General features: G+C 58.5%; 1 protein-coding gene across 1 annotated transcript in view; it reads left to right on the forward strand.

Annotated features, from left to right (window-relative positions):
- Positions 1-17554, forward strand: part of LOC144950521 (putative E3 ubiquitin-protein ligase MGRN1) — a 63235-nt gene that overhangs the window by 24647 nt on the left and 21034 nt on the right. Inside the window, exons 5-11 of the mRNA XM_078880659.1 lie at positions 331-448; positions 2458-2524; positions 5405-5448; positions 6824-6871; positions 8598-8666; positions 11889-12048; positions 17367-17452. Of these exons, the coding sequence (XP_078736785.1) occupies positions 331-448; positions 2458-2524; positions 5405-5448; positions 6824-6871; positions 8598-8666; positions 11889-12048; positions 17367-17452 (592 nt within the window). The remainder of the gene's footprint in view (positions 1-330; positions 449-2457; positions 2525-5404; positions 5449-6823; positions 6872-8597; positions 8667-11888; positions 12049-17366; positions 17453-17554) is intronic.

Raw genomic sequence — 17554 nt, forward strand, 5'->3', positions numbered from 1 at the left:
TTAAGCAATTGGTCATTAAATATAATATTTTTGTCCTAAAAATTGTGTAAAAATTTTTAAAAAAAATTTTCACGAACATTAATTGTCACGCACAACGAGTCTGTGTGCAAAACGTCAGCTCGATTGGATCACGGGAAGTGGGTTAGAAAACGACCGAAAGATTTGCACGGTCGTAAGCGCGCAAGCAAGCAAGTGAACTTAATATAAAGGATTTAAAAATGCCGAGGAATTCTGAGCAAGTGGCTCCCGCCCTCTATCCCTGCCCCGTGGCCTTCCCTGCATTCAGAGTCCCGTCCCCACGTGTCTCTCTCTCTCTCCCTGGGCCTTCAGTTACATCCCAAAGACGCCTTCGCTCAAGTCGGAGGTCGTGAGCTTCCAGCGAGGAGCCGGTCAGCAGTTCTGCCTGCCCTCGCACAGCCTCGAGCTCTCCGACTGGAGCATTCAAGAAGTGAGCGCACGCTCGCACGCTCGCACGCTCGCTCGTACGCACGTTTGTACGCACGCTCGCTCGCTCGCACGCACGTACGCACACACGCACGCTTGCACGCTCGCACGCACGCTCGCACACTCAACAACAACAACAACAACCGCCATTCGCCACTAAGTGGCGGTGACGTCACCACGACGCTTGTGCCAGGCCATGTGCACCTTGAGGCCACCACGTGAAGTGTCGAACGCCCGCACACTCACACACTCACACACACGCACGCTCGCACACACGCTCGCACGCCCTCTTAGTATTCATCTTCACAGAAGAAGAAGACCTTCATAGGCTGTTGGGCCAATTGGGTGGACAACGCCATGGCCGCCATTGTTCACCCCAACCCTGATGTTTACACGGCGGGGGGGGGGGACTCGTTTTCAGTTTCATTTATTAGGTTTGTAGCCCTGTGAGCCATTAGGCTCTTGACTCGGGTGCAACCGCAACAAACAAAAACATGAACAAGAAAACATCTTAAAGTGATTTACACCATTGGAACCTCATTTGCCAGTAAAAAATATGATAATTGTTTTTTTTACCCTTCTATCTGGCAAACAAAACTGGCACTCGCATGCACGCACACACTCACACACACTCACACACAATCACACACACTCACACACACTCACACACACTTTTGGCGTCATCTGGTCCAACACCATGTGAGACTAGGCTCTAAGGAAAGCTGTCTCGGGTGTGGACCAATCAACTTCAAGGACAGTGCATACATTATCAGAGTTGTGTTTTTTGTTTGCATTATGACTGCAGGTATTGTGGTCTATGGAAACATGACTCCTTGTAAAAAAAGGTGTCAGTTTTGTTGCCAGATACAAGGCTAAAAAAACAATTATCATTTTAAAGTGACTGCACGCAAACAGAAAAATCCAGGAAAAAACTGCAAAGTCTTCCAGAAAAAAGCGCCGCATCTCAACGCCGTGTGCAAATATCCCGGTGGGATGCAAATTCAAAACAATAGCAACCATAAGACAATTTCGATTAAAGTCATCAGTCAAACTCTGTACTACAACAAACAAACATGGCTAAACCAAAACGTTTTCGAAATCACCGAAATGAAGCTAATAAAAGCAATGCAACAGTGATCATCGGAACTGCGATTCAAATTTAACAACAAGTCGACGTCGTGGTAGGCCCAGGACAGTTTCGGATGACTCGAGGTGGCGCGGGGAACGTTCCTATGTCTGTACGTACGTACGTACGTGTGCGTGTGTTTGTTGAAGATCTCTGCGCACCATTCGTAACTAACCGCGCGCTGTTTGGACGTGCGGGGAATGGCGGCTGGCCGACATTCGGACAGCTGACGTTAGCGTTCCGCGCGCAAGCCGAGTTAGCCGACCGTAGAACAACCACCCTCATTTAATTTATACCTGATGACGATTGCTTGCGTTGCAATCGAAACGTCGTATGCTAGTATTTAATTTATTATTTTCTCTTTCTACGTCACTTTACCGAAAGAACCAAGAAGATGAATCCCTGCAGTCACGAAAGCTTTAAATCACTTTAAGATGTTTTCTTGTCCGTTTTGTTTTGTTGCGGTTGCACCCGATTCAAGAGCCGAATGGCTCACTGGGCTATATACCTAGGAAATGAAACTGAAAACTGATGTTGTGGCCGAAACGTCGTGAGAATTTTTATTTTATCATGTTTAATTCTTATTATTTCATTATTTCCCTTCTACGTGACTTTACCGAAAGAACCAACAAGATGAATCCCTGCAGTCACGAAAGCTTTAAATAGAAAATTATACTAGATTTGTGTTTCTATTTCATTTATACCTGATGATGATTGCTTGCGTTGCAATCGAAACGTCGTATGCTAGTATTTTATTTAACTTATTATTTTATCTTCATACGTCACTTTACCGAAAGAACCAAAGAATGATTCCTGCGGTCACGAAAACTCCAAATTAAGTTTGAACCACCCTCATCCCTTGCCCCCCCCATTTTTTGACCCCCTAGATGACCTACGACCCGGAGAAGGAGATGTACCCCATGGTGATCCAAGCGTCCGTGGCAGAGGGCGGCGGTGAGGAATCTGTGAACGGGCAGCGGCGAGGAGATATGCGCGTCGGGGGAGATTGGCACGATCCAAGACGGGATCGGGGCAAACGCGTGCATCCGAGAGCGCGATAGCAACATTACTGAGCTTTGTTTTGTTACTGTTGAGATGCGTTCACGAAAAAAACATTTCCACGTTCATATGACAGGTCGTAGGGTCGATCCCGACCCTGACGCCTGCTGCTGTATATTTGGAGTTTGCGTGTCTCTCTCTCTCATGATCATCACGGTGGCTAGGAGATGTTGACTACCTCGCCTGGTGTACAGGAGGTTGTAGGATCGATCCCAACCCTCCTGACGCCTGCTGTATGTTTGGAGTTTGCGTGTCTCTCCCCGTGGCCTCGTGGATTTTCCTCTGGGTATGGCCAATCCCCTTCCAACGCCGCGCGTTTTAGAGATATTTGGCTGGTTTTTTGTTTTATTTCCAAGCCACTTCGTCATTCACCTATCGATTGCGATGGAGACGTCGCTTCTGAAAAAGCGCAACTTGGCTCAGTGGGCCTTACCTGGTAAAATAAATAACAAGTATAACCCGTAAAAACAAAGATTGTAGGACACCAAACACCAACACTGCCACCTATGGGTCAGATGATTGCATGGCACCATTAAGCAATTGGTAATTAAATATAATATTTTTGTCCTAAAAAGTAAAATTTTGGGAAAAAAATTTCACGAACATTAATTGTCACGCACAACGTGTCTGTGTGCAAAATGTCAGCTCGATTGGATCACGGGAAGTGGGTTAAAAAACGACCGAAAGATTTGCACGGTCCTAAGCGAGCAAGCGAGTGAACTTAATATAAAGGATTTAAAACGATGTAGTTTGGTCCGGTCTTAACAGATGCGGATAGCCTTATTGACACCGGTCACGCATTTTTTTGGGGTGCGTCTTTCTGTCCGGTTCCGTCACACAATCCAGACGCTACGCCGTATTGGTGTTTGGTGTCCTACAATCCAGACGCTACGCTGTTTTTGTGTTTGCCCGTCAGTCGCGAGCGCTCGACGTGGTTGACCCTCCGCCGTGACACGTGGGTCGCTCGCCGACCAATCGGAACCCGCACGGCGGCAGGGCCCAATAATCCGTCTTCGTTCCTTCCGTAATTAGCACGCGGAAAAAAACACCCCGGCAAGTTAATGCCTTCGACTAAATAAACAAATTGAGAACGTACTTTTTGGTTCTTTCGGTAAAGTCACGTGGGTGAAAAAAATTAAAATATAAAAATAACAATAAAAATATGAATAATAAAATAAGCTTGAAGAATAAAGAAATCACGACGTTTCGATTGCAACACAAGCAATCATCCCACTTGAGTAAAAAAAAAAATCTTGCTTTGGTCGTCACAGCTGATGATGATTGCTTGCGTTACAATCGAAATGTCGTGATGTATTTATTTTATTTCATTATTTTTATTCTTATATTTTTTTTCACCCACGTGACTTTACCGAAAGAACCAAAGAGTATGGATCCTTGCAGTCACGAAAACTTCAAATCTAGAATTATAAATTGAGAACGACCGCACTAATCAATTGGAGCATTTTCCAGATTTCTCTGGACTTTTTTTTCTTGTTTTTTAACGAGCCTCCGCTGAAGGACCGAAGCTCGGGACGGTTGGTTTAGCCGGGTTCCCCTGCTCGCCGTTACCCCCCAGGCCCCACCGCCCTCGCCCTACGCTAGGCCGCATCGCCCTCACCCTACGCTAGGCCGCATCGCCCTCACCCTACGCTAGGCCGCACCGCCCTCACCCTACGCTAGGCCGCACCGCCCTCACCCTACGCTAGGCCGCACCGCCCTCACCCTACGCTAGGCCGCATCGCCCTCACCCTACGCTAGGCCGCACCGCCCTCACCCTACGCTAGGCCACACCGCCCTCACCCTACGCTAGGCCACACCGCCCTCACCCTACGCTAGGCCCCACCGCCCTCACCCTACGCTAGGCCCCACCGCCCTCACCCTACGCTAGGCCACACCGCCCTCACCCTACGCTAGGCCCCACCGCCCTCACCCTACGCTAGGCCACACCGCCCTCACCCTACGCTAGGCCCCACCGCCCTCACTCTACGCTAGGCCACACCGCCCTCACCCTATGCTAGGCCCCACCGCCCTCACCCTACGCTAGGCCCCACCGCCCTCACCCTATGCTAGGCCACACCGCCCTCACCCTACGCTAGGCCGCACCGCCCTCACCCTACGCTAGGCCCCACCGCCCTCACCCTACGCTAGGCCACACCGCCCTCACCCTACGCTAGGCCCCACCGCCCTCACCCTACGCTAGGCCACACCGCCCTCACCCTACGCTAGGCCCCACCGCCCTCACCCTACGCTAGGCCCCACCGCCCTCACCCTATGCTAGGCCACACCGCCCTCACCCTACGCTAGGCCGCACCGCCCTCACCCTACGCTAGGCCCCACCGCCCTCACCCTACGCTAGGCCACACCGCCCTCACCCTACGCTAGGCCCCACCGCCCTCACCCTACGCTAGGCCGCACCGCCCTCGCCCTACGCTAGGCCCCACCGCCCTCACCCTACGCTAGGCCGCACCGCCCTCACCCTACGCTAGGACGCATCGCCCTCACCCTACGCTAGGCCTCACCGCCCTTACCCTACGCTAGGCCGCATCGCCCTCGCCCTATGCTAGGCCGCACCGCCCTCACCCTACGCTAGGCCGCACCGCCCTCACCCTACGCTAGGCCGCATCGCCCTCACCCTACGGGGGTCGGGGGTCGGCGGCGGCGAGGAGAGGGCCCTTACCTGGTGACATTCATCAAAAACTGTTTAAATGGTTTTGGGTCACGTGACGGCTCGCAAGCGAACACGGCCTCGCCTTCGTCGTTCTGTGTCGTCCGCAGAGCACGCCGGCCACAGCCACATCCTCATCGCCACCTTCGACAAGGTGAGTGGCCGCAGTCACCAGCAACGGGAGCCGGACTGGAAGCTTCGTGGTGAAAAATGAGAATAGATTTTCAGTAGTAGGTTTTTACCCTTTCAACTGGCACAAAAAATGACACCTTTATACAAGGCATCATGTTTGCAATAACCACAACACAAGCAGTCAAAATGCAAACAAAAAAAAACAACTCTGATGATGATGATAATGATATGCACTGTCCTTGAAGTTGATTGGTCCACACCCGAGACAGCTTTTCTTAGAGCCCAGTCTCCATTGGTGTTGGACCAGATGACGCCAATCAACTTGAAGGGCAGTGCATATCATTATCATCATCATCAGAGTTGTTTCTTTTTGTTTGCATTTTGACTGCTTGTGTTGTGGTTATTGCAAACATGATGCCTTGTATAAAGGTGTCAGTTTTTGTACCTGTTGAAAGCGTAAAAACCTACTATTTTTTGCCACCTGTAAAGGAGATGTCTCATAGAATAGATTTTTAGTTATTTTTTACCCTTCCTGGCAACAAATTGGACTTGCTCCGCCCTACGCCCGTGACCTCGCTTCAGCCGGTCATTCCATCGGGGTCATCGGCACCCTCGGCTTGTGCATTGCTCACCGTCCCCACGGTCCCCACGCTTCACGCTTGGGGGGGATGACGACGGTGCGTTGGCGATCGCGGCGCCGAAACTGTGGACTGTGAGGCACCCAACTGCACCGTGTAGGGTCAGGCTGTCTCACAGCTGTGTAGGGTCAGGCTGTATCACAGCTGTGTAGGGTCAGGCTGTATTACAGCTGTGTAGGGTCAGGCTGTATCACGGCTGTGTAGGGTCAGGCTGTCTCACAGCTGTGTAGGGTCAGGCTGTATCACGGCTGTGTTGGGTGAGGCACCCAACTGCACCGTGTAGGGTCAGGCTGTCTCGCAGTTGTGTAGGGTCAGGCTGTATCACAGCTGTGTAGGGTCAGGCTGTCTCGCAGTTGTGTAGGATCAGGCTGTATCACAGCTGTGTAGGGTCAGGCTGTCTCGCAGTTGTAGGGTCAGGCTGTGTCACAGCTGTGTAGGGTCAGGCTGTATCACAGCTGTGTAGGGTCAGGCTGTATCACAGCTGTGTAGGGTCAGGCTGTGTCACAGCTGTAGGGTCAGGCTGTGTCACAACTGTGTAGGGTCAGGCTGTCTCGCAGTTGTAGGGTCAGGCTGTGTCACGGCTGTGTTGGGTCTGGCTGTATCACGACTGTAATACACCCAACTGTCTGTGTTGGGTCAGGCTGTATCACAGCTGTGTAGAGTCAGGCTGTATCACAGCTGTGTAGAGTCAGGCTGTATCACAGCTGTGAGAAGCGCCACCGGCCGTGTTGTGAGTGCGTCCGTCCCGTTGTGTTGCAGGCCGCCGACGGATCGTTCTCCGTGAAGCCTCTCAAGCAGAAGCAAGTGGTGAGTCGAGCGAAGTCAATTGTCTAGAAAATAATTAAAATCAAACATAATAAAATGCATGTTTTATTTTTTATATTTTAGATGTGACGTAAGCGCAGTTCTTGCGCCAGGCTAGGTGCACTTGGAGGATGTGTGGAGTGGCCGAGGCTCGCTGGCAGGCGGTCACGGGACAGGCCCAGCTGTTAGGGGTCAACTGATCAAGTGAACCCTGGGGGGGGGGAGGGGGGTAGGTGGTGGGGGGTGGTGACTGGCCGACGTTCCACCTGTGCTCCCCACTCTGCCCGCGTGATTCCCCCAACACGTGTGTGTGTGTGTGTGTGTTGAAAGAAGTTGAACGCACGCACGCACACACGCACGTACGCACACACGCACACACACGCACACACGCACACACGTACGTCCCAGCTGTCCCGCTGCTCCGTCATTGGAGGGCAGCTGCCGGCACTCGCCCAACGATAGCAAAGACGCACACGCACGCAGTTGCACGCACGCAGTTGCACGCAAGCAGTTGCACGCAAGCAGTTGCACGCACGCAGTTGCACGCACGCAGTTGCACGCAGTTGCACGCACGCAGTTGCACGCAAGCAGTTGCACGCACACACGCAACTGCGCACACGCACGCACGCAGTTGCACGCATACAGTTGCACGCACACACGCACGCAGTTGCATGCAAGCAGTTGCACGCACGCATTTGCACGCACGCAGTTGCACGCACGCAGTTGCACGCACACACGCAGTTGCACGCACGCACTTGCACGCACGCAGTTGCACGCACGCAGTTGCACGCACGCAGTTGCACGCACACACGCATTTGCACGCACGCACTTGCACGCACGCAGTTGCACGCACGCAGTTGCACGCACGCACTTGCACGCACGCACGCAGTTGCACGCACGCAGTTGCACGCACGCATTTGCACGCACGCACTTGCACGCACGCACGCAGTTGCACGCACGCATTTGCACGCACGCAGTTGCACGCACGCACTTGCACGCACGCACGCAGTTGCACGCACGCAGTTGCACGCACGCAGTTGCACGCACGCACTTGCACGCACGCACGCAGTTGCACGCACGCAGTTGCACGCACGCAGTTGCGCGCATTTGCCGCAGCCTGCGACCGAGCCCACCCAGAGCAGAGGGTAGTGACGCGCGACGAGACGCAGCGGCCCCGTATCCACACAGGCGCGTGAGGCATCACGGCAAGACAGCCGCTTGCGCCTGACGCGGCTGTGCAGCTTGACCGCCTGAGTGTGGAACTGTAGTCGCCGCTCAGCATCCGCATCTCAATTCGGCCGTACAAAAACAGGAAAGTTTGTATACGCGCGCAGGCAAACACGAACATCCCCCCACCCCCACACACCATATAGTCAAGAGACTGTTGGTACGTACGTACGTAAGTTGAACGTCTTGCGCGCACCGCATGGAGCCAAGCGTGCCGATTGGAGGTACGGTGGCGCAACGGTGAATGCGCTGCGCTAACGGCCAACACCGGTGACGATTATTTGAACCGGTCCTGTGCCTCCCCTAGGTCGCCTCAGCCCCAAAATGAGTACCCGGTGCGGTGTGTGAACATCGCCACTGGGGAGACAAAGGCGGTCGGCCGTGGTGTCGGCCACCCACCCACCACGTGTGCGCCGTGCCGGCCTTCGCAGTCGCTCGCTAGCAGCACTTGCCCCTACTGTCTGTCAAGGCTACACGGGGGGTCTTTGTCTTTGTGTGGCAGGTGGATGGAGTGGGCTACCTCCTGCAGGAGATCTATGGCATCGAGAACAAGAACAGTCTGGAGCCCAAGGTAACCACTGCCTCCGCTCGGTAACAGGCATCCTGGGAGAAATCCGATTAGCTATGAAGCACTTTTTATCTTTCAGACGGGGGTGGTGGGTGGGGGGAGGGGCGGTCAGAAAGTTGTGCCAACAACAAACATTGCACGAATGGTAAAGCCAATTTCTTAAAAAATTGAATGGGTGAAAATAAATTAGCTGAGTAATGCAAATTTCAATTGCGAGACTACATCAATTCCCAAGCTCCCATCACTCTATCTCTCATCACTCTGTCTCTCGTCACTTTATCTCTCGTCACTTTATCTCTCGTCACTTTATCTCTCGTCACTTTATCTCTCGTCACTTTATCTCTCGTCACTTTATCTCTCGTCACTTTATCTCTCGTCACTTTATCTCTCGTCACTTTATCTCTCGTCACTTTATCTCTCGTCACTTTATCTCTCATCACTTTATCTCTCGTCACTTTATCTCTCATCACTTTATCCCTCATCACTTTATCTCTCGTCACTTTATCTCTCGTCACTTTATCTCCCGTCACTTTATCTCTCGTCACTTTATATCTCATCACTTTATCTCTCGTCACTTTATCTCCCGTCACTTTATCTCTCGTCACTTTATCTCTCGTCACTTTATCTCTCATCACTTTATCTCTCGTCACTTTATCTCCCGTCACTTTATCTCTCGTCACTTTATCTCCCGTCACTTTATCTCTCGTCACTTTATCTCCCGTCACTTTATCTCTCGTCACTTTATCTCTCGTCACTTTATATCTCATCACTTTATCTCTCGTCACTTTATCTCCCGTCACTTTATCTCTCATCACTTTATCTCCCGTCACTTTATCTCTCGTCACTTTATCTCTCGTCACTTTATCTCTCATCACTGTATCTCTCGTCACTGTATCTCTCGTCACTTTATCTCTCGTCACTTTATCTCTCGTCACTTTATCTCTCGTCACTTTATCTCTCGTCACTTTATCTCTCGTCACTGTATCTCTCATCACTTTATCTCTCGTCACTTTATCTCTCGTCACTTTATCTCTCGTCACTGTATCTCTCATCACTTTATCTCTCGTCACTTTATCTCTCATCACTTTATCTCTCGTCACTGTATCTCTCATCACTTTATCTCTCGTCACTTTATCTCTCGTCACTTTAATCTCTCGTCACTTTATCTCTCGTCACTTTATCTCTCGTCACTTTATCTCTCGTCACTTTATCTCTCGTCACTTTATCTCTCGTCACTTTATTTCTCGTCACTTTATCTCTCGTCACTTTATCTCTCGTCACTTTATCTCCCGTCACTTTATCTCTCGTCACTTTATCTCTCGTCACTTTATCTCTCGTCACTGTATCTCTCATCACTTTATCTCTCGTCACTTTATCTCTCGTCACTTTATCTCTCGTCACTGTATCTCTCATCACTTTATCTCTCGTCACTTTATCTCTCATCACTTTATCTCTCGTCACTGTATCTCTCATCACTTTATCTCTCGTCACTTTATCTCTCGTCACTTTAATCTCTCGTCACTTTATCTCTCGTCACTTTATCTCTCGTCACTTTATCTCTCGTCACTTTATCTCTCGTCACTTTATCTCTCGTCACTTTATCTCTCGTCACTTTATCTCTCGTCACTTTATCTCTCGTCACTTTATCTCTCGTCACTTTATCTCCCGTCACTTTATCTCTCGTCACTTTATCTCCCGTCACTTTATCTCCCGTCACTTTATCTCCCGTCACTTTATCTCTCATCACTTTATTCAGACCTTGTTGGTCACCCCGTGCCCCTGATACATATCAACGTTCATCCTAAAAAGTCCCATCACAAGGGAAAAACACAAAAAAAATAGACAAAAAATAGTATATTCTTGGTTCTTTCGTTAAAGTCACGGAGAAGAGAAATAATAAAATAATAAAAATAAAACGATAAAATAATTCTCAGACGCTGTCTTTCCGACAGACCTGGTCTTCACCTGAGGACGGCTGCTTGCGTTGTGGCCGAAACGTCGTGAGAATTATTTTATTGTGTTTTATTTTTATTATCTTATTATTTCCCTTCTACGTGACTTTAACGAAAGAACCAAGAAGATGATTCCCTGTACAAGTTTCCGGTGTAAACCTTCTGGCTTGAGAGCTTCGCCTCTGCACAGAGATAGTGTGCTTCCCGTGGGTTTTCTCCGGGTGCTCCGGCCTCCTCACCGCTGATGAACTTTGCCGGCAACGCCTTGAAATACCGAGGAATCCCAGAGCTTGGGCAATTGTCGGTGCCTTCGGGCAACGTCCGTGGGTCACACGGGGCTGGGCCCGCGGTGCATCAAACAAGCGAGCGCACCCGCTCCCTTAGCTCACACCAGAGGTCGCAAACGGGTTTTGATTCCTTACCCGTACCCGGCCGCACCAGGGTCGCAAACGGGTACCCGTACCCGGCCCGTACCCGTACCCGGCCGCACCAGGGTCGCAAACGGGTACCCGATTGCGACCTCTGGGATGAAGCCATGTTTTGCAGGCGCGGGTGGGTTGATTCTAGGAACTTGAATTGTGAGAAGAGACAAGACGTTGGGACATGAGTGACACACGGTGACTCGCCAGTGACTCACGGCCTACCCGTACCCGGCCGCACCAGGGTCACAAACGGCTACCCGTACCCAGCCGGGTACGGGTAGCCGGGTAGCGGGTACGGTACGGGTATCGGGTACCCGGTTGCGACCTCTGCTTCACACGAAGCCAAAACGCCAATCGGTACCCGGGACGGTTTTAAGCGTCGCCAAATGAACCGTTTGCCGATCATTGTTTTTTTACCCTTCCATCTGGCAACAAAACTGACACCTTTTTTACAAGGAGTCATGTTTACATAGACCACAATACCTGCAGTCATAATGCAAACAAAAAACATAACTATGATAATGTATGCACTGTCCTTGAAGTTGATTGGTCCACACCCGAGACAGCTTTCAATCAATCAACCAATCAACTTCAAGGACAGTGCATACATTATCAGAGTTATGTTTTTTGTTTGCATTATGACTGCAGGTATTGTGGTCTATGCAAACATGACTCCTTGTAAAAAAAGGTGTCAGTTTTGTTGCCCGATGGAAGGGTAAACAAACAATGATCATATTTTTTACTGACAAATGAGGTTCCAATGGTGTAAATGCTCACCCCGAGCTCTCATACTCTGATGATGCATTGTCGTTTGCCGATCGTCCGCCGTGGGTGTGTCGGGGTGTGCGCAGAGCACGGAGGAGGACGGGGGCGACAACAGCGGCGAGTGTGTGGTGTGTCTCTCCGACGTGCGCGACACCATCATCCTGCCGTGCCGCCACCTCTGCCTGTGCAACGCCTGCGCCGACACGCTGCGCTACCAGGCCAACAACTGCCCCATCTGCCGGCTGCGTAAGGAGGGGGCAGCCCCCCCCCATCATCCTCCCCCCCTCCCCCGTTCCCCCACCCCCCCCCCCTCATCTCATCCTCCCGCCCTCCCCCTTCCCCCCACCCCCCCTCATCTCCCCCCCTCCCCCGTCCCCCCACCCCCCCTCATCTCCCCCCCTCCCCCGTTCCCCCACCCCCCCTCATCTCCCCCCCTCCCCCGTTCCCCCACCCCCCACTCATCCTCCCCCCCTCCCCCGTTCCCCCACCCCCCCTCATCCTCCCGCCCTCCCCCGTCCCCCCCACCCCCCCCTCATCTCCCCCCCTCCCCCGTCCCCCCACCCCCCCTCATCCTCCCCCCCTCCCCCGTTCCCCCACCCCCCCCCCTCATCCTCCCCCTCCCCCGTTCCCCCACCCCCCCTCATCCTCCCCCGTCCCCCCACCCCCCCTCATCCTCCCCCCTCCCCCGTCCCCCCACCCCCCCTCATCCTCCCCCCCTCCCCGTTCCCCCACCCCCCCTCATCCTCCCCCCCTCCCCCGTCCCCCCCACCCCCCCTCATCTCCCCCCTCCCCCGTTCCCCCACCCCCCCCTCATCTTCCCGCCCTCACCCCGTCCCCCCACCCCCCCTCATCTCTCCCCCTCCCCCGTCCCCCCACCCCCCTCATCTCCCCCCCTCCCCGCCTCCCACCCCCCCTCATCTCCCCCCCTCCCCCGTTCCCCCACCCCCCCCTCATCCTCCCCCCTCCCCCCCGTCCCCCCCACCCCCCCTCATCTCCCCCCCTCCCCCGTCCCCCCCACCCCCCCCTCATCCTCCCCCCCCTCCCCCGTTCCCCCACCCCCCCTCATCTCCCCCCTCCCCCGTTCCCCCCACCCCCCCTCATCCTCCCCCTCCCCCGATCCCCCCACCCCCCCCCTCATCTCCCCCCTCCCCCGTCCCCCCACCCCCCCTCATCTCCCCCCCTCCCCCGTTCCCCCACCCCCCTCATCCTCCCCCCTCCCCCGGTTCCCCCACCCCCCCTCATCTCCCCCCCTCCCCCGTTCCCCCCACCCCCCTCCATCACCCCCCCTCCCCCCGTCCCCCCACCCCCCCCTCATCTCCCCCCCTCCCCGTTCCCCCCACCCCCCCTCATCTCCCCCCCTCCCCCGTTCCCCCACCCCCCCACATCCTCCCCCCTCCCCCCGTCCCCCCACCCCCCCTCATCCCCCCCCCTCCCCCGTCCCCCCACCCCCCCCTCATCTCCCCCCCTCCCCCGTTCCCCACCCCCCCACTCATCCTCCCCCCCCTCCCCCGTCCCCCCCCCACCCCCCCCCCCTCATCCTCCCCCCCCTCCCCCCGTCCCCCCCACCCCCCCTCATCTCCCCCCCCTCCCCCGTCCCCCACCCCCCCTCATCCTCCCGCCCTCCCCTGTCCCCCCACCCCCCCTCATCTCCCCCCCCTCCCCCCGTTCCCCCACCCCCCCTCATCCCTCCCCCCTCCCCCGTCCCCCCACCCCCACTCATCCTCCCCCCCCTCCCCCGTCCCCCCACCCCCCCTCATCTCCCCCCCCTCCCCCCCCGTTCCCCCCCCACCCCCCCTCATCCTCCCGCCCTCCCCCGTCCCCCCACCCCCCCTCATCTCCCCCCCCTCCCCCGTTCCCCCCACCCCCCCTCATCCTCCCCCCTTCCCCCGTTCCCCCACCCCCCCTCATCTCCCCCCGTTCCCCCACCCCTCCTCATCCTCCCCCCTCCCCCGTTCCCCCACCCCCCCCTCATCCTCCCCCCCTCCCCCGTCCCCCCACCCCCCCTCATCTCCCCCCCTCCCCCGTTCCCCCACCCCCCCTCATCCTCCCGCCCTCCCCCGTCCCCCCACCCCCCCTCATCTCCCCCCTCCCCCGTTCCCCCCACCCCCCCTCATCCTCCCCCCTCCCCCGTCCCCCCACCCCCCCCTCATCTCCCCCCCTCCCCCGTCCCCCCACCCCTCCTCATCCTCCCCCCTCCCACGTCCCCCACCCCCCCCTCATCTCCCCCCCTCCCCCGTCCCCCCACCCCCCCTCATCTCCCCCCCTCCCCCGTCCCCCCACCCCCCCTCATCTCCCCCGTTCCCCCACCCCCCCTCATCCTCCCCCCTCCCCCGTTCCCCCACCCCCCCTCATCTCCCCCCGTCCCCCCACCCCCCCTCATCTCCCCCCCTCCCCCGTCCCCCCACCCCCCCTCATCTCCCCCCCTCCCCCGTCCCCCCACCCCCTCTCATCTCCCCCGTTCCCCCACCCCCCCTCATCCTCCCCCCTCCCCCGTCCCCCCACCCCCCCTCATCTCCCCCCCTCCCACGTCCCCCCACCCCCCCTCATCCCCCCCCCTCCCCCGTTCCCCCACCCCCCCTCATCTCCCCCCTCCCCCGTTCCCCCACCCCCCCTCATCTCCCCCCCTCCCCCGTTCCCCCACTCCCCCTCATCTCCCCCGTTCCCCCACCCCCTCTCATCTCCCCCCCTCCCCCGTCCCCCCACCCCCCCTCATCTCCCCCCCTCCCCCGTTCCCCCACCCCCCCTCATCTCCCCCCTCCCTCCCCCGTTCCCCACCCCCCTCATCCTCCCCCCTCCCCCGTTCCCCCACCCCCCCCTCATCCACCCCCCTCCCCCGTCCCCCCACCCCCCCTCATCTCCCCCCCTCCCCCGTTCCCCCACCCCCCCTCATCCTCCCCCCTCCCCCGTTCCCCCACCCCCCCTCATCCTCCCCCCTCCCCCGTTCCCCCACCCCCCCTCATCTCCCCCCCTCCCCCGTTCCCCCACCCCCCCTCATCCTCCCCCCTCCCCCGTCCCCCCACCCCCCTCATCTCCCCCCCCTCCCCCGTCCCCCCCACCCCCCCTCATCTCACCCCCTCCCCGTTCCCCCACCCCCCACTCATCCTCCCCCCCTCCCCCGTCCCCCCACCCCCCCCTCATCCTCCCCCCCTCCCCCGTCCCCCCACCCCCCTCATCTCTCCCCCGTTCCCCCACCCCCCCTCATCCTCCCGCCCTCCCCTGTCCCCCCACCCCCCCCTCATCTCCCCCCCTCCCCCGTTCCCCCACCCCCCCTCATCCTCCCGCCCTCCCCCGTCCCCCCACCCCCCCTCATCTCCCCCCCTCCCCCGTTTCCCCCCACCCCCCCTCATCCTCCCCCCTTCCCCCGTTCCCCCACCCCCCCTCATCTCCCCCCGTTCCCCCACCCCTCCTCATCCCCCCCCCTCCCCCGTTCCCCCACCCCCCCTCATCCTCCCCCTCCCCCGTCCCCCACCCCCCCCTCATCTCCCCCCCTCCCCCGTTCCCCCACCCCCCCCTCATCCTCCCCCCTCCCCCGTTCCCCCACCCCCCCCCTCATCCTCCCCCCTCCCCCGTCCCCCCACCCCCCCTCATCTCCCCCCCTCCCCCGTTCCCCACCCCCCCTCATCCTCCCCCCTCCCCCGTTCTCCACCCCCCTCATCCTCCCCCCCACCCCCCTCATCTCCCCCCCTCCCCCTTTCCCCCACCCCCCCCTCATCCTCCCCCCTCCCCCGTCCCCCCACCCCCCTCATCTCCCCCCCTCCCCCGTCCCCCCACCCCCCCTCATCTCCCCCCCTCCCCCGTTCCCCCACCCCCCACTCATCCTCCCCCCCTCCCCCCGTCCCCCCACCCCCCCCTCATCCTCCCCCCCTCCCCCGTCCCCCCACCCCCCTCATCTCCCCCCCTCCCCCCGTTCCCCCACCCCCCCCTCATCCTCCCGCCCTCCCCTGTCCCCCCACCCCCCCTCATCTCCCCCCCTCCCCCGTTCCCCCACCCCCCCTCATCCTCCCGCCCTCCCCCGTCCCCCCACCCCCCCTCATCTCCCCCCCTCCCCCGTTCCCCCACCCCCCCCTCATCCTCCCCCCTTCCCCCGTTCCCCCACCCCCCCTCATCTCCCCCCGTTCCCCCACCCCTCCTCATCCCCCCCCCTCCCCCGTTCCCCCACCCCCCCCTCATCCTCCCCCCTCCCCCGTCCCCCCACCCCCCCCTCATCTCCCCCCCCTCCCCCGTCCCCCACCCCTCCTCATCCTCCCCCCTCCCACGTCCCCCCACCCCCCCTCATCTCCCCCCCTCCCCCGTCCCCCCCACCCCCCCTCATCTCCCCCGTTCCCCCACCCCCCCTCATCCTCCCCCCTCCCCCGTTCCCCCACCCCCCCTCATCTCCCCCCGTCCCCCCACCCCCCCTCATCTCCCCCCCTCCCCCGTCCCCCCACCCCCCCTCATCTCCCCCCCTCCCCCGTCCCCCCCACCCCCCCTCATCTCCCCCGTTCCCCCACCCCCCCTCATCCTCCCCCCTCCCCCGTCCCCCCACCCCCCCTCATCTCCCCCCCATCCCACGTCCCCCCACCCCCCCTCATCCCCCCCCCCTCCCCCGTTCCCCCACCCCCCTCATCTCCCCCCCTCCCCCGTTCCCCCACCCCCCCCTCATCTCCCCCCCTCCCCCGTTCCCCCACCCCCCCTCATCTCCCCCGTTCCCCCCACCCCCCCTCATCCTCTCCCCCTCCCCCGTTCCCCCACCCCGCCTCATCTCCCCCTCCCCCGTTCCCCCACCCCCCCTCATCCTCCCCCCCCTCCCCTGTTCCCCCACCCCCCCTTATCCTCCCCCCCTCCCCCCGTCCCCCCCACCCCCCCCCTCATCTCCCCCCCTCCCACGTCCCCCCACCCCCCCTCATCCCCCCCCCTCCCCCGTTCCCCCACCCCCCCTCATCTCCCCCCTCCCCCGTTCCCCCCACCCCCCCTCATCTCCCCCCCTCCCCCGTTCCCCCACCCCCCCCTCATCTCCCCCGTTCCCCCACCCCCCCTCATCCTCCCCCCCTCCCCCGTTCCCCCACCCCCCCTCATCTCCCCCCTCCCCCGTTCCCCCCACCCCCCCCCTCATCCTCCCCCCCCTCCCCCGTTCCCCCCACCCCCTACTCATCGTCATAGATCCGCCCGTCACCCGACCCACGATGCACCGCACGAGGAGACAGCCGCTTTGATTCTAGATGTGAAGCTTTCGTGACTGCAAGGATTCATATTCTTAGGGTTTTTCAGTAAAGTCACCGTGTAGGTAAAACATTAACATTGAAAAAGCCACGACAGCTGTATCAAGTTACTTGATACAGCTGTCGTGGCTGTGACGGTTCCACCTGAAGACGGAAGCTTGCGTTGCCTCCGAAACGTCGTGATTTTTATTTTATTTTTATTTTACTTTTATTAATTTTAATGTTTTTACCTACGTGACTTTACCGAAAAAACCTAAGAATATAGACAGCCGCTTGTTGATTCGCGCACACCAGCACACGGACAATGTATCTCTGTCATCATTCCTGTGTGTGTGGTTCCGCGTGTGTGTTTGTGCGTGCGTGCAGCGTTTCGGGCGCTTTTGCAGATCCGTGCCGTGCGTCGCAAGGTGGCTGGGGGTCCTTCCCCTGCCCCCCTCCTCGCCGCCCACTACGTCCGACACTGAGGAGGTGACCCCGGGGGGGGGGGGGGGGTGGGCTAGGGTCATTTGGCCTCCGTGCCATTGCGGAATCCGCTCCCTCGGTCTGCTGAAGTC

This window comes from Lampetra fluviatilis, chromosome 58 (genome assembly GCF_964198595.1).
Source record: "Lampetra fluviatilis chromosome 58, kcLamFluv1.1, whole genome shotgun sequence".
Classification (NCBI taxonomy): Eukaryota; Metazoa; Chordata; class Hyperoartia; order Petromyzontiformes; family Petromyzontidae; genus Lampetra; species Lampetra fluviatilis.